The sequence below is a fragment of the Lissotriton vulgaris genome, chromosome 7 (genome assembly GCF_964263255.1).
Source record: "Lissotriton vulgaris chromosome 7, aLisVul1.2, whole genome shotgun sequence".
NCBI lineage: Eukaryota > Metazoa > Chordata > Amphibia > Caudata > Salamandridae > Lissotriton > Lissotriton vulgaris.
In genome coordinates, this window is record NC_141695.1 from 1,756,763,581 (window position 1) to 1,756,787,036 (window position 23,456).

At 46.1% G+C, this 23,456-nt stretch overlaps 1 protein-coding gene across 2 annotated transcripts in view; it reads left to right on the top strand.

Annotated features, from left to right (window-relative positions):
- The first annotated feature begins 285 nt into the window (after nucleotides 1-285).
- The window catches only part of LOC147706594 (uncharacterized), a 141,302-nt gene continuing 118,131 nt past the window's right edge, over nucleotides 286-23,456 (top strand). The window contains exon 1 of one of the 2 annotated variants that reach the window (XM_086933086.1): nucleotides 286-514. In XM_086933086.1, coding sequence (XP_086789212.1) covers nucleotides 445-514 — 70 coding nt within the window. In that variant the 5' untranslated portion in view covers nucleotides 286-444. The remainder of the gene's footprint in view (nucleotides 515-23,456) is intronic. The other variant, XM_086933085.1, reaches the window with a different exon arrangement.

The window sequence follows — 23,456 nt, forward strand, 5'->3', positions numbered from 1 at the left end:
CAACCTGGATTTGCTTCAGGTCTGTGTTAGATGAGTGATGCAAACTCGATGCTAAATCTTTCTGGATCTGGGCTTTTGTGTCTCCATGTCCTGTGTGATGTAGCATGCCTGCAAAGTTAAAAATATAACCAAAAACCTGGTGACTTTTTCCTGCTAGAGAAGAGGAACTGACTTTGATGGAGAAATACACCCACGCAGATGTTTTTCTTAGAAGAGTGACCAACTCTAACCACAGGCCCTGGGTTTTGACAGCTGGTGAGAGGGGAGGAGACATCCCTGCAGCACAGGGCTGGAGGAGACTGTCTGGAGACAGGGCAAGAGCAGGCACTCTCACTGCACACAGGACCGTAAAAGGATTGGATTGTGAAAGTCGCAGGAGTGCTGTCTCTGCAGACAGGGGAGTGAGGACACTGAAGTTTTCTTCCAACCAAAATTTGAAGCACAATGGTGAATTCCCTGAAGAGCTGGAGGCCGGGTGGACGAGTTCATGGTCGCTGGGGCTGGATCCACACAGGTAAGGCAAAGGACAGTGAGACACTATGACCGGTGCCTGTAGACCGGTGCCTGTAGACCAGTGCCTGTAGTTCCTGCACACACACAGCTCACAGTGAAACCTCCCATCCTCTCCTCCCTGGGATCAGCTCTCCCATCTCTTGTTGACTTCAGACTTGTCTTTGACCCTGTACAGAGCTCTGCTACCTTCTGACTAGGCTCGCGCTCAGAAATACCAAATACATGCATTGACACATACATGTTCACCTGTGGTGCCGGTCACTGCACCCGAGTGAGAGCTGACCTCCATCTTTGGGGGAGTCTTTGAGGGTGGGAGGGATGTGGGGTGCACTGCCAGGCTGCACCTGGGAATACATCTCCCTGCAGATCTTTAATAGGACTCTGAGGATTCACTGCAGCAAAGGAGTCCTACAGGATGGTGGCCCACAGGGGCTGTCTCACCTGTGCCATTGTAGTGTCCCTTCTACAGGTCGAAGGATGACCGGGGCAGCAGAACCTGCCTCTCAAAGATTTATAGCAATGCCCGCCAGGCTCACATCCCATCCTTCGGTGGGTACTGTGGAGTATTTGGGGCTTGTTGATAGCGTTGGCCAGGTCAGTGTTTGTTTCTGCCCCCAGACCTCTGTTTGAACTGTGAAGTGCAGCAACAATCAGTACTCAGTGGGCCCCGCAGGACTCTGGGCACCGGTGCCACTGCACCTGCTGCACCAATGGAGCCTAAGCTCCTGCCTATGTACAATGCAGCATCAGAGGCTTGTTTGAGACTATTTACCAGGTTGGCTCAAAGTCCAGACCCCTCCTGTCTTACACCCTGCAGTGAGAAATCCCAATTATAAAGGAAAAGGTTATATTAACAAAAGTATACAGGTGTCTTCTCGAGATGAGAAAATCCCCAGACAAGTTCCATTCCCAAGCTTTTCAGAAGTGTTTTATCAGCGTGAGTGCGAATGTTTCTTCTGTTTACAAAGATTAAAGGATTTTTATAAAGTGTCTTCTGCTTTCCTCATGTTCATTCTATGTTGGAGACACTGAAGTCATGGGAACGTGCTCCAAGAACTTGCAGCCCCTCTCTGTGAACAGGACTGAGGGGGTCCTCTGTCTATATTGGTTCTGAAGAACCTGAAAGTGCCTTTATTCTAAGAAAGTGCCATCCCCACACCTGCACCAAGTCCCAGCCCAGTCATGGACAGGCCTGAGTCACTGGCCACTATCAAAGAGGTCATTATTAATAGCAGGTTCACCTGTTTGGCCTGCTAAAATTTATTCAAGGGTACATTCCTTATCAGACCTGGTAATTACCAATCACAATATATATTTCAACACTTTCTAAAGGGGCTCCTTGCACAAATATTCAATTGTGTATGAGTTACAATTTGCAGGGACACTCATAATGAGGACTTTAATCAGAAAAGCATTATTATCAAAGCTGTCATAACTTTTCAAACTTCAGATTTCACACAATTTTTCTCACCTAGTTCAGGGTCAATGATTTGCAAATCAGAAGGTTCAGAAAATGAACTGCTCAAGCAGCAGATGGAAGCTGATAAATGTCGCACAAAATTTCAAATGAATTTGAATTTCAGTGACATAGATCGGCTGCTGGGTTTAGACTGTAAATAAATACAAGCATTGGCATAGCCAATAGGTCTCGCCTTTGGGACCTTATAAGTGTTTAGCCATGCAACAGTTAATGTTGTTGCACCAAAGATATTGTGCTGCATAACTAAATACTTGTAGCTCTCGCAGAAAGATAGGGGTCTATTACTGAACTTGATACTGCTGGCAAGAAGGGTAGTGTGTAAGAGGTGAAAGGACGCCCTCCCCCCACAAAGGGAGGATTGGCTTAAAGCTGCATTCTCTATGGCACGACTGGAGTATGATGGAGTGGAAGATAAGTTCTCGAATATCTGGCACCCCCTGGTGAGCTGGGGCAAGGATTTAAGATTACTGTAACACCATTGGTTTTATGATTACACCAGAGTCCCGTACAAAACAATGGGACTGGTCGGACCACCCAAGCGAGTGCGGTAAGCCGTAGGGGCGACTAGTAACGAACGCGGCTTCATGAGACCCGCAGAGGCTTGTAAGGTGAGATGAGGACCAAAAAAAAACTAAATACTTGTAGGGTCCCAAAGGCGAGACCTATTGGCTATGCCAATGCTTGTTTTATTTGGTTTGCGGCCATTCTTCAATAAAAAAATTTTTTTTTTGTTTATAGTGATGGATGGAAAGCTTGGATTAATCGCAGCCACTGGTCACTCAGGCCTCATCCTAGTCCATTATTTTTCACAACTTGCCACGTCAGTTTGGACCCGGCCGTATGCAAATCAGTTGTGAGACTCCAGTGGGAGCAGTTCAGCCCGAACAGCCAAGTCATGACACTTGCATGACAGCTGACATGATCGCATACACCTTTCAGACAGCTTGAGTAATTACTGGAACTACCAGCATGACCAAACATTAGACTGCACATTGCTCCTGCTTGGAGTGTCTTTGCATGACTGCTTGCATAATTGTTAGAGACAAGAGTGCCAGGGTGTCTAAGGCTTTTCTTCTCGCATGGACATTGCCTGCCGTTGTAGGTCAGTATGCATGATCACAAGCATGACCGTTAGCGTAACCTCCTAACGACCTGCATTGCACGATGTCCTGCATAAAAAATGTTGACAATGGGCAAGAGAATGTTGTTCAGTTTACAAAAAAGATGGCATAACAAATTTGAATGTCCGACTGTTTACACATTGTATTGTATAATATCAAAGAACCCCCCTTGGTAATATCTGTCCTCTAAACGCTTCAGACACTCGGTATAGAAATCGACCTGTAAATGCCACTACAGTGCAGTAAACACAGTAGCACTGCCTGTTGTCCAGTTCTGTAGATCAGAACGTGGTTGTAAGGCTTGGCACTGTTTGGTGTCCAGTCCTATACATCGGATCGTTGCCTTGTGTAAAAAAAATAGTAATAAATAATGTGCATTGCCGGTTTATTTAACGGGTTCCAGGTTCCACCGAGCAACCTTGGCCGGTGTCCGGTGGAGCTGTCCTATGCAGCTATAGAGGAGTCTGGCCCCTTGGCGTCACCTACCCAGCCGGTCATCTGACATTGTTTTTCCTCTTCTCCCCATTCATGTCTCCTTCACTCCCACTCGCCCTCCATCTGTGATTCTTTGATTCAAACGGTTGTAACTATGTAACCTGTAACTCACCGATTCAACTGATATAACGATGTATCCTGTAACTTGCTGATCCTCATGTAAAGCACTCTGATACCTCGGGTCTAGCCAGCGCTAAATAAAACTTTGCAAATAAAATAAAAATAAATAAATAAATAGATACCTTCCTGGGATAATGAAACGTTCCTTTTCATTGTCTCCATACTTTGATAGGCACCATGAAGGGGGCAGTATGGTACACAGATAATTTCGGAAAATTGTTATTCGTGGTTCGAGATGATTTTCTCCATAAACTTGCTGCACTCTGTGTAAACGTTGAAGCGGGATGTTCTCTCTTATACATGTAACGTTGTGAAACGATGGAGCCGATTACAAGGACAGGTTGTGCAGTCCTCGCTCACAATGCTCACTCATGCGGTAGGGTGAACAACTGGCATAGGTGCAAATTCAGGACGGTGAGTGTAAAAATTCTGGAAAAAGGGTCACAATTCAGGACACAAATTCAGAACAGGCGGTCAAAACACAGGACAAAAGTTCAGCAGAATTGTATATGTTTTACAGACACATCACAGGTCGCGCAATAGTATATAAGTAAGCCCAGCCATATCCAAACATATTCAACCATTTGCAAACCTATCCATCATGTATCCTTCCATCTATTATTTCACACATCCATCCCTTCATCCACCCTTTCACACTATCCATCTGCACACTCATCCATCCACTCTTCTACCCATCCATCCATTCACTCATCCATCCAGCCATTTACCCTTTCACCCATCCAGCCATCCATTCACTTACTCATCCATCCACTCAGTCACTCATCCTTCCACACATCCACCCTTACATTTACCCATCCATCCTCCCTTTCTCTCTCCATCGACCATTTCACTTAGCAATCCTTCCTTCCATCTATCCACCCATCCATCTACTCATCCACTCATTAATCCATCCATTGACCCAAACACTCATCCATCCTTTATCTCATCCATTTATCCGTTCACTCCTTCACTCATCTATTCATCCTTTTGTCCATCCACCCTCCCTTTCACTCACTCATCCACCCTTTCACTCATCCGTCCATCCATTCACCCTTGCACTTATCAATTCATCAATCCATCCATCATTTCACTCATCCATCTACCCACTCGCTCACCAACCACTTTTTCACTCATCCATCCACCCATTTACCCATCCAGCTCCCCTTCCACCCATACATCCAGCTATTTACCTTTTCTCTCTTCCATCCTTCCACTCACTCATCAATCCATCCATCCTCTTTCATTATCCATCTATTCAATCTTTCATTCATCCATTCACCCTTTCACTAGTTCATCCAGCCATCCAGCCATCTCTTCACTTACTCACTCGCCCACCTTTCCATATTAATTTTGAGCTGAGCCTTTTTGAGAAGAGGCCCATCAAGAACTTCACCCTCGCTGCAGGAGCCATTCCAGGACTGGAACAGAAGCCACCGAGGGCAGAGACAGGATCCACCACAGGGGGGGACAGGAGCCATCACAGGCGGGGGGGACAGGAGCCACCACATGGGGAGACAGGAGCCATCACTGGGGGGGGGGGGGGGCAAGAGCCATCACAGGAGGGGGAACAGGATCCATCAGGGTGGGCACAGGGGTGGGCATGCAGTATTCTAGTACCATCTTGGTCTCTTCCAGGGTGGGGTAGGGCTCCTCACTCCCTCCTGTATAAGACAACGAGAAGACAGGCTCTCTTTCCAAAATGTTAGTTTTGCCATCCCCCACTGTGATGTACAGTACTTAAAGGAGATACTCCTAGAGAACTGATTTAACTGATTGTCCTCCATACTTTGTTAACCTGTGTGGGTGTGATTGTGCCATTTCTTTATTTTATTACATTATAGACTGCATGTTTGAAGAACCGAGTTTTGTTTACAATTTATTGACAGTAATTAAGCTCTGTGAGGAGACCCACATGCTGCCTCAGTGTAATCAGGGCCGGTGCTAGGATGTTTGGGGTCCTGGGCAGAAAGGCAATGTGTGAAGCCCCTCTAAATTGCAGAGACATGGCTCATTCAGGGCTGTTTGCATCTGAATAGATGCCCCTGCTCCTGAAGCTGCAGCCCCTCCCTCTCAGTCACCTTCAAGTACCTCTTAACAGCTCATCAAGGGCTGAAGGTGTGAGGGTTGCCACCCCGCTGTGCCTCTCCAATGCTGCTGGGTATCTGAGCTTTGGTACTGCATTGGAGTCTGTTGCACCCGACCTCAGCAGCGTCGGAGTCAAGAAGGGAGGTGGGTGGAAGCTATGCCGGCTTTAGGCTGGTGCGACCAGTTAAAATTACGGACAAATGCTGTCCGTTAAAGAATCCTTCACGGACATCGGACAGACGGCCAAAATTACAGACTGTCCGTGAAATTTACGGACGGTTGGTCACCCTATCATGTGGTACTCTCATGGTTTTGTTTCGTGTGGTGCCGTTCCACCCCTCACATACTCAGTACAGCCAGCGTGTTCCAGGGTTGGCTGGTACTTTTGTGGTTTTCACCAACCCTGCTGGGAGTGCAGCCTACACTGCCAGCCTGTGCACCTGAGTGGATTGGTACATGACGTGGGAGTCGTTTTGCTGCTCTGCAACACTTGGCTGTAGCGCTTCTGTCCCCACGCGCATCTTCAAAACTGAACCGAGAAATAGGAGTACGACTGATAACACAGATCAGTGGCACAACCTGGTCGCCCAGATGCAGTTGCTTATGCCGTTTTATTTACAGTTTGCCCTCCTTGTGTTTATGCTGTGAATATGAAGACTTTGGTCTGTTTGTGCCCGGAATTTTCTCCTCCCTTGTTTTACAGACCCCAGTCTCAATTTATCTTCCCAGCCGCAGGAGGATGAGTTGCAGGAATTATTGCAAGGGGACAGAAGTAGGTGGTAGGTTCAAAAAGGCAGCGTTATCTAGCAGTGGGACAAAAGAATCCACAGCTTAGTCTGGCGAGTGGTATGAAAAAAAGATTGAAAGCTGGCTTTTAAGAGGAGACGAGCGGAGGACGGAGGGGGTAGTAAGAGAAAAACCAGGAACAAGGTGGCGCGGCAGCAGGAGGAGGCGCGGCAGCAGGGGGGAGGCGGGGGGCTACACTTGCGGGAGCGATAATTGCTGCCATTTGGCGGCGCACTCTCCTGCAAGTAGATCGCCTCACGTGCACTCGTTGAATGGCAATGGAACGCTTGCACGTTTTTGGCTGAAAAGCCAAAGTGATCGGAAAAGGTATTCATGTGCGCCGCATAGACGAGACCTAAAAAACGTGTCTTTTCAGAGTCACATTTTTATCCAGCGGTGATTAGAGAGCTGCTCATAGTCCTCTGTCCGGATGTATGACGTTACAACGCATACTTTTACTCCGCATACCATTACAACGCGGTATTCACAACGCATACCACTACAACGCATAGCGCTTTGGGGTGCTGGATAGTGGTAAGTATAATTTACTATTCTAACTCCAGTCCCCGTGGACCCTAGGGAAGGTGTTGGATAGTAAATTAAACTTACCTCTTATCCTAGAGCGCCCCCCAGCGCTATGCGTTGTAATGGTATGCGTTGTAATGCCTGCGTTGTAGTGGTAGTGCGTTGTAAAAAATGCGTTGTAACAGGTGAATACCCCTCTGTCCTGTTTGTGGATTTCCTTCTGAGTGAAACAACCGCGGCCACAATTTTGCCCATTTGGAAGAGTTTATTTTTGTTTATTAAAAGTTCTCCTCTGGCCTCAGAAGGGGCCTTCTGTCCGTACTAATATTATAAAGAGAGAGCCCAAACCTTTGAGGCGGGTAATCTCAGTAACCACAACACCAATCACAACACCCAATACAGCGTTGAAAAGAGCAGTTGCAGCAGAAGGACATAGGCTATGCAGACGGCCACCATATGCATTTTTATTTTTAATTGTTTTTATTAACTTTTCAAGAAACAGTGGTCTTCATCACAATCATACAGTGCAAGACATACAATTGTACCGTAGGGCACCATATACATTTAAAAGGTAAAAGAACAGTGCCAGCAAAGTAGTCCCTTGTGGGCGTGTCTGCCTTGTGCTGTGGGCGTGGGCTGGGGGCGTGACTAACGCTGGGGGCATGTGGTACGGCCATCACATCGTGGGCTGTGGGCGTGTGCTGCGGCGTGACAAACAATGGGGGCGTGACAAATGCTGGGGGCGTTTGTCCGCCCTTCATGCCATGTGAGTCATACATGCAAGCGCCAATTACTTGCTGCACAGCATCAAGGGGCACGCTGAGGGCGTGAAAAACGCTGGGGACGTGTGTCCGGCCTTCATGCAATCTGAACGCAATTGCACCGCATCAAGGGGCACGCTGGGGGCGTGCGCTACATTCCGCCCTTCATGCCATGTGGGTCATACATTAATCAGAAGATGGTCTGCTGTGGCCGTGTGCTGGGGGCATGACAAATGCGTTCAGCTGGAGGCCTAGTAAGTAACATTACTGCAGCCTCTCCTGCGCGCTGTTACTGAACTCTCTCATTCAACGAAATTAGACGCGCCTGCTACCATCAACCAGGGCTCTAGCCGGGCTCAGGAGGCGTATCAGTACACTAATTACACGCACCTGATAACATCAACCAGGGCTGCAGCTGGGCCTCAAGCGGGGAAACCCGTGCCTGCTAACATCAAACAGGCCTGCATCTGGGCCTCAAGCGGAGGAACACGCAAATGAGCGTGTCTGTGGGGACAATTACTGCAGCCTCTCCTACCCGCTGTCACTGAACTCTCTCATTAAAGGGATTTTCCCGCGGCTGATAACTCTCTCATTCAACGACATTACACGCGCCTGCTAACATCAACCAGGGCTGTAGCCAGGCCCAGGCGGCGGATCACTACACCAATTACACGGACCTGCTAACATCAACCAGGGCTGCAGCTGGCCCTTCTCCATCCCTATTCTAATGAAATAAAAAATGTTATCTACCGCGAGATTTTAAAATAAATTGCCCTTGCCAAATACACACATTACACACATTCTATTTCATACCCGGACAACGTCAGGACGGGCTGCTAGTAGTGTATATGAGCAAAGCATAGTACAGGTGCACTAAATACAAGGGGGTCTATCCACAAAGGTACATTTACATGTGTGAAACTTACACATACATATTTACTCCTACATGTACTGCTTTTGACTATTCACCATGTACATATTTAAACTTTAGGAAGCCAGGGGGTGGAGTCTAATTTCCAAGTTTAAAGTTAGTGCTGGTAACTGTTCACACATAGAGGACTTCGTCACTGTGGTGGATTTCTCCCTAAGGGAAATAAAAAGGAAAATGATTAAAGTTTGTTAATTGAGAGTGGTTTGTGTGGTGCTAGACTTACTCCAAGGCTGGAGTAGAGTACACGCATTCATATCTTTTGCACTAACAGTGACTCTGCACAATGTTCAGTGCTCTATACTAACTGCTCACTGCATTCTGCAGGTTAGTGTGCGCCAGTCACTGCTCAGTGCTTTCAGTGCGCTGCTCACTAATCAATGTGCAACATGCGTGACTCACAGCTTCACACTCACTACATTCACTACATATTGTTCACTGTATGGACGTATGCAGCACAAATGTCTCACTGCTCAGTGCACACACTGCTTGCTGGTCGCTGTATTCCCACATGACTTGCACCAGGCAGTACCCACTGCTCATTGCACCTTACTCTTTGTGCAGCCAGCCGAGCACACTGCAAGCTGCAGTGTGAACTTTGCAAAGCTCAATACCCCATCCACACTGCACACTGCACACTGCTCATTGTGCACCGTTTATTGCATGTTACTCACTATTCACTGCCCACCCTAGCCTGGCAATGCACACTGTTGGTTGTGCACTATAAATAGCTTATCAAGCACAACTGATTGCTCATTGCAAAATATTTACTGTGCACTGCACACTGCGTGTCATGCACTGCACATAGGCCAGTGCACACGGTAAGTGCACAGCGGGCAGTACCTGCTGCTCACTGTGCATTGTTCACTGCTTACTTGATCATACCCCATGGTACCCTGAATGCTAGCATGATAAGCTCTAAACCAGGTCCTTGGTCTCCTCTGAAGAGCTTTAGGCACTAACAGAAGTAAATACATTTATTGTGTTAATCACAAAGAGCTCAATAAGCACTTTAATCCTACACATTTATAAAAACAACCTCATTTTTATATACCTTTAAAAGTGTTAGCTTAGTCTGACCATATTTTTGAGCATTTGATAAGCAAAGTCTAAAATGTCATTAATTTGTCAATTAAAAATTGTATTTGGTTGTCTGATGGCCTCCCTCATCTGTCAGATGTAAATAAAGTTTCCTTAATAGGAACAATTTTGGAAGAATACAAACAACATGATTAAGCATTTCAACTTTATAACTACACAGACGGCAAGCATTCTTCTCTTTCAGTTTCAGATGTCACATTCTCTCAAACTCAAATATTGGCATGTAAAGTAATCTGAATCTAAAGTTTTTCTTTGTTAATGCACCTTGTAGATTTGATTCAATGTGTTCTTGATGTTAGACCTGGCACCATTGGCATGAGTCTCCCTTCCATTTTTTGCTGTTGCCTCATGTTTTTGCTGGTTTTAGATACTTTTGGGCACTGTGCCACTGCTGTTCAGTGCCACAGTGCAAGTGCTCCCTATGTAAAATTAATGTATGGATTAGTGACTCCATGATTGGCTTGATTGGTTTACTTGTCAGACCCTAGTACAGTGCACTGCGTGTGCCCAGGGCATGTAAATCCAATGCTGCTGGTGGGCTTGCAGCACTGATTGTGCCACCCACCAGAGCAGCCCGTAAAGTGTGTCTCAGGCCTGCCATTGTAGAGCCTGTGCACAGTCTGTTACTGCCATGTTGACTTGGTAAGTGCACCCACTTGCCAAACACTAAAAATTCCCTTTTCCACATATTAGTCACCCCTAAGGTAGGCCCAAGGGCAGGGTGCATTGTATGTAGAAGGCAGGACATGCCCTGATGTGAGTGGCATGTCCTGATAGTGAATTACAGCCATTTGCATTTTTCACTATTGCAAGGCTACCTGTTCTCCATAGGCCAGAATGGGCAGTTTGATTATAACATCTTATAATCCTAACTGACTCAGGGAATTAGGTAGAAATTCGAGTTTATTATGCCTCAACTCAGAATGATAAAATACATCTTTTAGTGAAGTTAGTTTTAACATTCAGTGTTTGAAAATACCACTTTTAGAAAGTAGGTATTTTCTTGCCTGACTATCCAAGCCAACCTCTGCAAGGTTGTGAATTCCTTGTCAGGTTTTTTTTGTGGCAGGGGCTGGGGGCTCCAGGAGACAGGGTGAGTCAGCACAGGGCGGAACAGACCTATCTGCATGTAAATGGGTGGGAGGAGTTGCACCTAGGCCTGAATAGGGCTGTGCCTGCCTTCCACAATGCTGGCTCCACCTCCTGTGTTGTGTCTGATGACCCTGGCCCACACTGTCGAAGGAAAGAAGGAGTCCTGTAAACAAAATGATCCAGGACTGAACAGAACTGGCTTGGTCTAGGTACAGACACACCCTGCATTCAGAGACAAAGGATTGTGGTGTATAAAAAGGGGGACCCAGACTCCAGAACTTTAGATCACTTCTGGGAATCAAGACAAACCTTTGCTGAGGAGAAGAACCAGGAAGCTGAACGAGCAGACTACCCCTGTGCTATGTGTTTGGGGGTTGGCCTGCCATGGTTACATCATTGCCAAAGAAAGGAGAAGAGGATTGAGTGTGCTTTTCATCAACCTGAGAAGGATCTCAAAGGGCTTGAACTTGAGCTTGCCTCCTGCCTGAAGTCTCAGGGATGCAAGACTTCATCAACCAATGCCTGCTGTTGTGCTGGGCCTTTTAAGAGACTGCTTGTTGCTGGGAGCTGGAAGTGAGACTCAACGATGAGAAGCGTGTCGCCGCCGCAGTAGTTGCCGCCGCATCGCCAAGGAAGCGTGCTGTCGCCATCACATCACCGAAGTGCGTCGCATCACCGGAAAAGCTTGCCGCCGCCGCAGAGGTCACCGTCGCATCACCGGAGAAGCGTGTCGCAGGGCCTGTTGCGGCTCAGAAGATCATAAAGTCGCCGCACAGCCGTCAGGTGTGCACACATCGCATCAACGTTGTTGCATCGTAACCAAGACGCCAATTTGTCGCAGCGCACCGGAGATGAGTATCGCATCAAGGCTCCATCCTGTCACATCGTACCAGAGAGTAGTAAGAAACCGACTCTTCACCTCCCCACACAGTAGGAAGCGAGCATCAACTCCCCTGCACAGCAGTAAGGAACCGACACATCCACTCCCCTGAGTGTAAAGAACCGTTGCAGTACCTTCCCTGCAACCCTTTTGTTTGTTCTGCGATACGCATCCAAGGTGCATTGAGAGTAAAGTGTTGCATTTACAACTTCAGAGAACTGAGCTATTTCCTACCATTTTAAAGTCTATTTTTGAGTACACTATTGTGTTTTTTTGTTGTTTGGTCTTGTGTTACGTCTATTTAAAAATACTTATTTTTATAAATACCATCTGTGTGGTGTCCATCTGTAGTGTTGTCACTGGGTTGCTGTATGTGTTCACAAATGCTTTACACACTGCCTCTGAGATAAGCCTGCCTGCTCGTGCCAAGCTACCAAGGGGGTGAGCAGGTGTTATTTTAGGAGTGTAGCCCCTTACCCTGACTAGAAGCAAGGATCCCTATTTGGTCAAAGGAACCTGCCTCTGCCAACTAGAGACCCCCAAATCTAACACTGATGAATAAGATTCATACAACAAATCCTTGTATCTGTGGTTCATCAAGGAAGCAAGGTACTTTTTCTCTGCTGCTTTGAATGTAGTTTTTCTTAGTAGGTCTTTCTGCATAGCACAGCTCATTTTAGCCAGCATTTCTGTTGATGGTAGCTTGAATTCTTCAATTGGCTTTTCTATGGATGTTAACTTTAATTCCATATTTTATTATGAATATATGTTTAGTTCTGTGAATAAGAGATATTTTAAAGATGGTTTTGCTATGACACAATCGCTAAAGTATTTCATTTTTGCAGCCGTCTGAGTTATGTGTAGGAGTTTTATGTTAAGTTCCAATCTTAATATGCTCTGTCAAGTAGATGCTCCAAGCTTTAAAAGTCGCTTTATGTTTTGCAAGCAGATTGTTTCTACATGGCAATGTTAATTACAGTGAATACAAAGGAAGCTTAGAGTAGCAAAGGTGTCATTTTCATTCCTAATGCTTTCAATGATGAGCCAATTGCTGTACCTCAATATAGTTTTGCAAACCTCTTTACAGATGTTGTTATAGAAGACTTTTCTTTTCTGGTTATACTATGATTGTCTACCCTTGCACTTTGGTGCAAGTGTGACTGCATTGGCACTACGTTGCTAAACTTAGCGCAATTGCAGGGGAAATAAGCCACTTTGAATTAATGGTATCAAATTATGCTAATTGTTCATATAGTAAGAATATTTAGTAAATATTTTGCAAAATGATTGTCTTCAAAATCCAGAAGACCACTAAATCATTAATTTTTGGATCTTGTTTTGAGCTCTTTTAATGAATAATTGACCCTTCCCATGAAGGAGGCCCAAACCCAGTTGATGGTGATTCTCTTCTGGAGTCCTCCTTTACTTGGGAACATTGTGGTAAAGGTACAGTCTCTCTTTGCGTGACAGAACGTGCTGGGAGCAGTGCAGGGGAACGGCCACTAGGTGGCGTGGCAGGCACTTTTCTCAAAGCCTGGCAGTTTTCCGCAGCTGCACCTGTGTTGCTGGAACGTGAGCCGAGGGTCGCAACAAACACCCCTACAGCCCCCGCGGTGCGGGTACTCCCCCGTCTTCAGATTGTGAAGGTGGCCCCCTCAGCTCATCTGTAGAGAGCTGTGAGAGGCGTGCTCTAAAGCAGCTGCAGTGTGCAGCCTGCTTTGAGCTCCTTGCGCCGACCCAGGAATGAAGAGAAGCAAAGTAACAAGGTACATCGTTTCTCTTCAGTCAGAGCCAGACCTGGAAAAAGGATGGAGGTGGGGGCCCCAGAGAGAGCATTCCCCACAGGGAACTGCTTCTCTGAGATGGGACGAGGCAGCACAGAGCTGACAGGGGTAGGATAAGGATTGCAGCTCCAGGATCTGCTGGGACGCATTGGAAGGTAAACACGCATTTGCAATATATGGTTTTGCAATATATGGTTTTGCAATATATGCATTTACATACATGCAAGTCATATATGGTTTGGATTGGCATTATTAGTTGTGGAATTGTGTTGTGTGGATTGGATCTGTGTAGTGAAATAATGTGGCATGGTGTGCAGTGCAATTATGTGGATAGTAATTGTGGGTATTGAGTGCACTGGAATTTTGTGGAGTGGGACTGTGTATCATGGAGTGGGATTAAGTGTCTTGGACTGAGTTTATCTGAAATGGTATTTTGTGTTGTGGAGTGGGTTGTAGTGGAGTTTACTTGTGTGGTGTGCTGTTAAATATTGTAACATGATGTGGAATTTTACGGTGTAGATTGGATGTATGTGGTGTGTTGTGTTGTTGGTTTGATTTATGTAGTTTGTTGTTGAATTATGTGGTGTGGAATGGAAATGTGTAGAGTTGAATTTGTCTGATGTGGAAGTGTGCGCTGTTGAGTGATAATTGTGTGAGTACAACATAATTATGTGGAGGTAAATTATGTGGTGCTGAGTGGTATTATGTGGAGTGTAACTATGTTGTGTGATGAATTGTAGAATTGTGTGACGTGTGGAATAATGTGGCATGGTGGGGTGTATAATTGTGCGGAGTGGAATTATGCAGCATGTTGCAGAGTTGTATTTTGTGGAGGGTAATTATGTGTTTGGAGTTCAGTGTAAATATGTTGTGTGAAATATAATAAAATAGGTTGAAGTGGAATTATGTGTAGTTGAATTGTATTTTGTGATGTGGAATTATGTGGTATGGAATGTTGTAGGGTTAAATTATTAAGAGTTGAATTGTGTGTCATGGAATTATGAGATGTTAAAATGTGCTGTGTGTGGTTGATTGCTCTGTATGACATTTTCATAATTTCAGTGTAATTATGAGTGACATTTCAACGACTATGAGTGCCACTTTCTCGTGAGCAAAATCAAGCAATGAAGAGGAGGGAAACATATAAATATCAGGAATTACACCCATTTGAGCAACTAGAAACTCTAAGAAAGCCACTGAACTAAAGTGCACTAACAGCAGGCTACTGAAAACTGAGCAGAGGCGGACTGCGTGAATGGCACCCATTATTACAGTTAAATTATGAAAATGTCACACTTACCGATGTTAAACCTTTCCATCTATGAGTGAATAAGTGTGAAAATGTGCTCTAATTGAGGTATATTCCTCTGCACTCTCATGGTGACCAGCCTGCTAGGTGTCTTTGCAAATTTGCAAGCGCCAAGCAGTTTTCCATCAATAACATGTCAATGTAACTCTACAAAATAAATACATAGGATGTTCTCTGCAGAAATCAGAGGTTTGCTTGAACCAGGTTACACTTACTCCAGTACTTTAAAAGTGGCAGTTCATTCAAGGTCCAATCAGGCCTCCCATAATGTCTGGTTACTCTGTGGAGAAATGCTGCAAAGTTTTTTTTTAAATGTTAATCTGTGGTCAGATTAAACCTTCCAAAAAGAGCTGCTTTCATCTATGAGTAATCAGTCCGTTTCTGGGATGTTAAAATCACAGTAAGACCCAGTGACCTACCCTCTTGTGCCTCCTCAGTGATCATCTGTCTGAGGGAGGGTGCAACTGGGATCTAACATGTTTTAGGACTATGTGGTCTAGACTGCCCTGGGCAGAAGAGTTTCGTCCATTTAGCCAGGAGTGTGAGAGGAGTGTAGATCCGAGCCTGAGCAGTATGTGAAGTGGTGCCTCTGATACTCCCAGACTAGAGTTAGGCAACAGCTCCCTGCGCCACGGTAGGCACCTAGATCCTCATCGCAATCAGCATATCTGCGGAGCAAGGTCTTTAAGGGCATTAATACAAAACCTGCTGGATGGAGGGGGACCTGAAGCCTCTTCTGTGTGTGTGTAAATTGGGCCTCACAGGCCTGTGACCAGCAGGAATAGGCCTGACCTTGAGAGGCCGGATGAGGCAATATAGTAGACTGTTAGAGCATGCCTCTCTATGGACTCTAGTCAAGAGAGGAGCATTGAGGACCGCGGGAGGGCCAACAGGCGTTGGATGGCTGCAAGGTGACTGGTCACAGTAACAGGTGGAACTGCGAGAGATGACTGGAGGCGCTAACCCTCTGAGGAGTAATAATTCATGGCAGTAAGGGGAGGGGAGATTATGTCTATGCACCTCGAGAGTGTATTGTGCGGTATCAATACAATGTCACCTGGGTACATTAACGCTTTCAGAAACCATTGTCACAAATTTAGCAATTACTCAGTGTAACACCCCTAATCAGTGCAGCTATATATCTATCTTGCATCTGAAGAAATCAACACTCTGACTCAGGTAAGACTTACCAATACACCTAGGTCACAGGAGTTAAGGGTCCTTCACAATTAAAGTTTTTGTTTTTCATTCCGGTATGTCTGCTGCTGAAAGTAGCTTTTACTGCTATGTGAAAGTTTCGAAGAAACCGAACAGGAATCAGCCTGGAAAAAGCCTCCTGGATGTTATTTCTTTAATACTTACTCATCGTTATTTCCATTCCCCCAACATCAAAACAACAATTAAATTGGGCGGAGGTTATTGCGGGTCCCAACTTCACCCCCTCCAGAGCGCTGGTGCCCTTCTCAAGCCGCTAGCTCCCGTCAGGAACCAGTCCTTGCAGATGTCGCACTCGAAGCGGCTGACATCTTAGGGCTGCAGGTGCATTGCGTGTGCGCACGCACCTGCAACAACCTAACTTTACGGAAACACTACGGAAATACGGCAACATTTTTGGGGCATAGAAAAGGGACATTCATTACAGGGCTACCACACAGGCAGCTGTACTGCATAATGAAGTTTACTGCATCGCATTTAGGAGATTGGGGAAGCACCAGAAAACATACGGCGGCAACATGAAAATATTACTACACCAGCATTGATTAGCAGCACTGGTACCCAAGGAGGCGCGATGCCTGTTATGCCTGATTTTGCATTTCAGTGCAGTGATGCGGGTCACCACACTGAAATGCGTTAGTCTAATGCCAGATGCGTGATACTTGGCAGGGCGGAATTAGGTGGTGTGGATTTGGAGAAGCTGTGCACGCAAAGGCTTTTATGTCATGGGGTATAAAGTGAACGCTTGTCTATTTTTCTTTGTAACAATAATATGGGCTGTTTCTTTACCTTTGGGTACATTTCTGAACAATTTGTTATGCTAAATTGTATTGTTACATTGTGTGCGCTTTCAGGGAAGAACGAGTGTCTGGCAGACATGCAAAAAATCATCCTACGTCTTAGTATTAACTTCCACTCTTTTAAACCGTAGTTCCAATCCAAGAATGAGTTACCTGTTTGCTTTAAAACGACAGATAGTAAAACAAGTAAGTGCTTTGCGAGCCTGTATAAGTAGCAAAGTTTTTAAAGGGACTTATTTTCGTGCAAGGTATTGCTTTTCCCAGTTAACAAAAGGGATAACAAACATCTCCAGATAATAATAGGGTTGACAGGATGGTGCAATAGGAGAAAATTGATACGTGTGGATCTGGTGAGGACTGCGGGCAGCAAGTGCTTCACACGCTATTTGCATAAGAAAATAATATATCTTTTTTTCATTATCCTCCATTAGTTATTAGTAAGGAAGGGGGACGAGGAGCATTCATAAACAGCATTCAATTAGTCTTAGGGAGACAAAAAATGCTTTTGTCTGTGGTAGATGCCACCCTGAAGTCATAGGTATATGTATCAGGAGCTGCCATTGAAAGGAAGTGGAAATGCGCTTCAGATGTTTTTGGTATTGATGGCTACTGTGCAGTTGCAGACTTCGCTGGGCTGACAGTCTGCGGGGAAATGCTGTGTTGCCACTTTAGGTTCAATTACATGACCCGCAAATTGTCTCTGGTGTTTGACTGGTGCTACACATTAAGTATGGGCGAATTTTGCGAATCAGCGGTCCGCTAATTTGTGCAAAATCGCAAAAAATCTGTGAATTTGCGGATTTTCCCCGCAAAATTACGGATTTTTTTGCAAATTGCACCATACTTAACTGGGGTACTTTCTACTGCCTAATCAGTAAGTGCTACCTCGTTGGGTAAATGTATTGTGCTTTTTCTACACTACAGCTGCGTGTGTGTGGGCTGGGGCCGGGCTTCTGTGCGAGTTCACATGCCTCTCGTTTATAAAGGGTCGAAGACCGATCAGAGCAGCAAATGAGGAGAAAGCAGTAAGTGCTACCTCGTTGGGTAAATGTATTGTGCATTTCCTGCACTACAGCTGTGTAAAGGCCCAGAAAAGTTGTCTCCAGTGACCCCGTGTGTCTGTAACTTTGCCACTGCGCCCATAGGCGCCGAGGTCCCTCGAGTGAGCTGTCCATCACAGTGGGGGAAAGGACGGGAAGAGGTTGCATAGCCTAGTGTGTGTGGGCTGGGGCCGGGCTTCTGTGCGAGTTCACATGCCTCTCGTTTATAAAGGTCAGAGGCCGATCAGCGCAGCAGATGAGGAGAAAGCAGCCTCCTGGTCACTGGAAGTAGAGGGGGATTGCGCTCGAGAAACTCGTGGATGCCTAGACCCCCATCGCGGATTAAAGCTAATTGTAGACAGTCGATCTGGGGAGAAAACACACCTGCCTAGCATCGACCGTGCTCACTAGATTCTTCGGCTGATTATAATGCGTTACTGAATTTGAGCTTCAACTCGGGCACCTGTTATCTGTAAGTGCTTCCTGCTGAGGTTTAATTTTAGTGACAGGAGCCTCGTTGCCTAATTGTAACTATTCTCTGACCCTGCTTCGAGGGTCAGAGCAGGGTCAGAGAATAGTTGCAAGTAGGCAACGAGGCGCCGTTCAGGAAGCACTTACAGGGTTACAGCAGGTGCCCAAGTTGAAGTTAATTTCTTTGTAACCATTTTGTAAATGGTTACAAAGAAATTAGCTTCAACTTGGGCACCTGCTTTAACCCTGTAAGTGCTTCCTGAGCAAAATTCGTCCCGCTCGCGGATTCGGGGATTTCGCGCGATTTCGCGAGATTCGTGGATTGGTGAAATTGCAGAAAATCTGCAAAATCCGCGAGCTGAACAAATTTTATGCCCATGCTAACTACACATGGGATCAGGTTTGCCTTTGACAGGAGGTATGGTTTAGTGGGGTACAGAGTGTTAATTAATGTTGTTGTGAACAAACAAGAATCGGACCCTTTGTACATTTAATAATATTGTGTGCATCATGCAGAGGATGAAAAGTAGCAGGAACGGCTTTGATGTCGTAGAGGCTAGCAGGAAGAACTGTTTTGGGGTGGTCAGTTGAAGAGATTGTTTAACATGTTTTAAACTACCACAGTGGCATTGGGGAGGGTAGCAACTGAAAGTCTCTGTCTTTACTGGTAGGTAGTGGTTAGATGGGGACCGGCATCAGTCTTTCTGTCAGTGGTGGACAGGGGAGCAGTCGGCACCAGTCACGTGTTCACAGTGACATCTGAGGGGTGGTTTTAAAGGCAGGCGGAAAGCATAACTGCGGGTTTCGTAGGGGCGAGAGTAGAGTTGATGGATGCGTTAGTAGCAGGCACGAAAGCAGTGGTCTGTGTTTGAAGGTAGTTAACTGAGCGGGCTACGCTTGAAGGTGGGTCATCAAGTAGGAAGAAGAGTTTGGTGGGCCGGCTGGAGGCAGTGTTATGTAACTTTACTGGAGGGTGCAGCAGCAGTATTTACTGATGTATGTAAATCTCCCGAAGAAAGGGCAAATGTGACCAATGGAAGAACCAGAATCCTTTTTTATAGCTGGGGTGAGCCCCCGCAGTATGACAGGTCGCTCTTTACTGATGCGGAGAACGGGGGGCTGCTCCATGTCCTTTGCAGGGGGTCCCCCTCAAGTTTCGTTATGCCACTGGAACCAAAGTGGTGTCACTTAGAGCCGGTGCAGCCACGGTCTCCCCCCCTTGGTGGATTACTGCTAATGGTTGGCCACAGTCGATATAGATGGCCGGGCGCCTCTCACGAAGCAGCTGCATCTTTTCTCATTAATGGTTTAGTCCTCAGGTGAGTGGGGATATTGTGGTTCATAACATGCTGGGCGGCTAGTTTCTTTTAAATTCTTAGTCTGTTCCGGGTTGCTTCCTATCTGCGTAGCTAGATGCAGCTCACCGCAGAGACTCATTGGTGGCACTACTGCCTGAGGCTGTAATGCTGCGACAGGCCTTACTACAGCCTCCGGTCACGCAGAGTTGGATTTGCAGGTGGGGGGGCACACCAGACCGGTGGTTGCCTCCTTCAGTGTTGATGCGGCAGGGCACGGCCCCAGTCTTCTGGTCAGGGCCACCACACATGGTCAGTGGTGTTGCCACATCAGCTACGGAGACTATGACAGTCTTCCTCATACTGCGGGCTGGCCGTGCCTTTCTCATCGAGCCGCCTTAACTTGCTGCAGGAGTGTGTTGCTAGCCAGATGTGCCCACTGCACTGTTTTCTTCCTAGCGACTTTGTGGACTACAGAGCTGCTCCTGCAAGTCTGAGGGCTCCTGCTGTGTGGGTGAGACAGAGGCAGTGACGGAGGGCACTACAAGCACATCGCTGGTATCGGGTGCAGAACTATTGTACTTTGCAGTGCTTGGATGACAAGGTAGCTCACAACAGTCTTCTTGGTGCTTCAGCCCGTGACCATCTTGCAGTTTGCGCCTTCACGGAGTGGCGTGCATGCCAGATGTGGCGCGCATGCCAGATCCGCACTCCTCTCACTGCAGGCAGGGCGTTCGCTGATAGTTGGTGTGCTGTGCTGCTCAGACCTTTAGATTTGCCGGACTGCTGCTATAGGTATGGCAGCCACTTTATGCTGGACCTAATTGAGCACTTTGCCTCACCTTGAGATCGCAGGTGCATGCACTATTGGTGTACTCCCAACAGCATAATATGAGCTTCTTTGCACTCCTCACCAGCTCTCTCTCACCCTCGCAGTAGGGGGACGGCAGCTGGGCTGTAGACTGTTGAAAACAAACAGTCTCTTCTCTCCCACCACAGTGGCAGTCAAAGAGAGCGAGGGCTGTAGAGCACGGCTAGTGGATGCTGTTGGGCCCCTCTCTGGGTGAGCTTTCTTGCCCTGTAGTGCAGAGGACGTTGACAGCGGGTGTGGGGTACCTTACATTTTGGCTCTCCTTTCTCCAATGAAGATCAGCAAAACTGAGTCTAGCAACAGATCCCCTCGTCGCCATTGTAGCGTTATGGGTCCTGGGCCCACATGCTACTAAAATTACGATATAGACACTGGGTGTAAACTGAGTTAACTGGCCACGGGCACGTGCACCCGGGCCCTTTTATTGGCAGGGTCACGTCACTCGTGACGCCTGTGATGAATGGGTGTGGGTGGGTCCAGCCTTCGAGAGAGTGGCTGGAAATACAAGTGCCTGCTGAGACACTAGAACGTGTCTAGCAGGACATTAAACAGCACACAGCCGGTCACATCTGACAGCAACTCCTGCTTCCCCCGTCCAGACGGATTGCTATGGCAGGGAACAAGATAATGAACTTTAGTATTAAACGACGTGAGAATCAGGTGGTCATTTCTGAGTAGTAGATTATAAAGGACATCGAAAGAGAATCTGAAGCACAACTTATTTTATTTTTGGATTGTTTGTAAAGTTATCTCAATGAGATCTTAGTTTTACAATTCTTGAATAATGTGAACGCTTCCTAAAATGTTCTATTTTTCTTATTGCGATTCCTGATGATGTTGCTGCAACACTGAATTGTCCCCTATTAATTTAGAAGCTAATGAGTTGTTAGCAGTCACTTTAAGTATAGTACTCCATGCGTACCTCCTCCAAATGTTATTCTGACATCACCAGCTCTGCCAAGCACTGGAGGATGGTGGCAGTGGGATGTTTTCCAGAGGAGGACCGCAGAGCGCTGACGTGACCCAACCTTTCTAACGTGCACCTGCGGGGAAGAGCATGCGCCGTGAAAGCTCACGTAATGCGGAAATGTCAGGCTTTTTTATGGCTTCTTACGGTTGTGTAAAAACATTTTGACTGTGCTCTACCTCCCTCCGAACTGTCCCTCAGGGTACCGAATTGTGCCGCTAGTCTTATCACTAAACGGCTCTTACTAAACTCCGTATCAGGGTTCTGGCTGCAACAAAAAACATTTGCAATGCCATAAGTCTCACATTTAAATGCAAAACCTATGGCATTGCAAACAAGCAGCCGCCATTGTCCCGGCTACTTCGAAAGTGATACAAAAGGGGATGATTTGCATCCAGGCTAGCTTTAATCCAGGAAAAGCACGCATGGGAGCTGAACGTAAGTAAAGCACGTTGTGTCTGCAGTAAAAAAAAAACAATAAAGAAAATAGTGCTTACAGGACTAAATAACACATTTCATGTAATATCCAAAGTAAAGGGGCCAGTAGCCATGGGAGGTTACAAATGAAGTAACTCTTATCCTCTGCACACGCACATATCTAATACAAAATTAGCAAGTTATCATTATACAAACAGTAAAAAGAGTAATTTGTTATAATTTTTTCTTTGTCTTTATTCCAAACCGCCCAGCCAACACACATTTGTTCGATAGGGGAAGACCCACGACTTCTTCAGGGCTGTCAGGCTCCCCTATTTCTTATCACTTTGTCCTCTCTGCCGGACCTGGCTGGTCTAATGTATATAAATGTCTTCCAAATTTATTTCAAGCAATACCTGTGATAAGGACCGGCGTTTCACCAGACTGTATAAGGTCTAGGCAAGAGACGCTGTATGTTGTCCGTATCAATTCTACTTTGTCCTTCAAGCGAATATGCTGATGAGTAATGGTGGAATCCACTCCGTGTTCGGTTCTTGAGCCAGATAGGACCTTATACAGTCTGGTGAAATGCCTGTCCTTATCACAGGTATTGCTTGAAAGAAATTTGGCACTAGTTGGATGGGCGATTTGGATTTAAGACAAACACAAAATTATAACAAATTACTCCTTACTTTTTGTGGAACAGTAACTTTCTAATTCTGTATTAGATATGTGCGTGTGCAGAGGATAAGAGTTACTTTAAGAAAGAACTCAGGGTCTGAATATTAGAGGGTCTAGGGTGTTTTCGCTCGCCTTTAGCACCGCTGGAATTACTATTTTTTATTACGGACACAAATTTATAGGCGCTAAGTATATCCTAGAATGAATGACACCCTTAAAGTACATTAAAGGTTACAAATAAAGACAAGGCGGTACTAAGGAGGGACTAAGAAACCTATTAAGGAATCAGAAGCCAGCATTTATGAAGGACCGGCTTCTCTTCCATACTCTACTATGGCTGATCGTCATAGCAGTGCTTGTGTGCTGGCTGGACCTAATGACCCTACATTCCTCAGGGTCTATATTTATGCCCCTCTGAGAGGTTTTATCTGACTCGGAAGGTCTTTCAGAGACTGTACTTTTAAATATAAACTAAGGAGTGAAGGGATCTCAATTCATGTGTCCTATGTGAGAATCTGGAATTCTATTGCAGTAACCCCCCACTTTTTTACAGACTACTGATGCACTTTAACTTGATGTGCCCTGGGTCCCTGCCAAACAGGTTCCCAGGTTCTGTGATCTTTCCCGAAAACTGTACCCAATTGGCATCTCTTGCCACAGGTCAGCCCCTAGTAATTGGTACCACAGGTACCCAGGGTACTGTGACCAGGGAAGTGAAG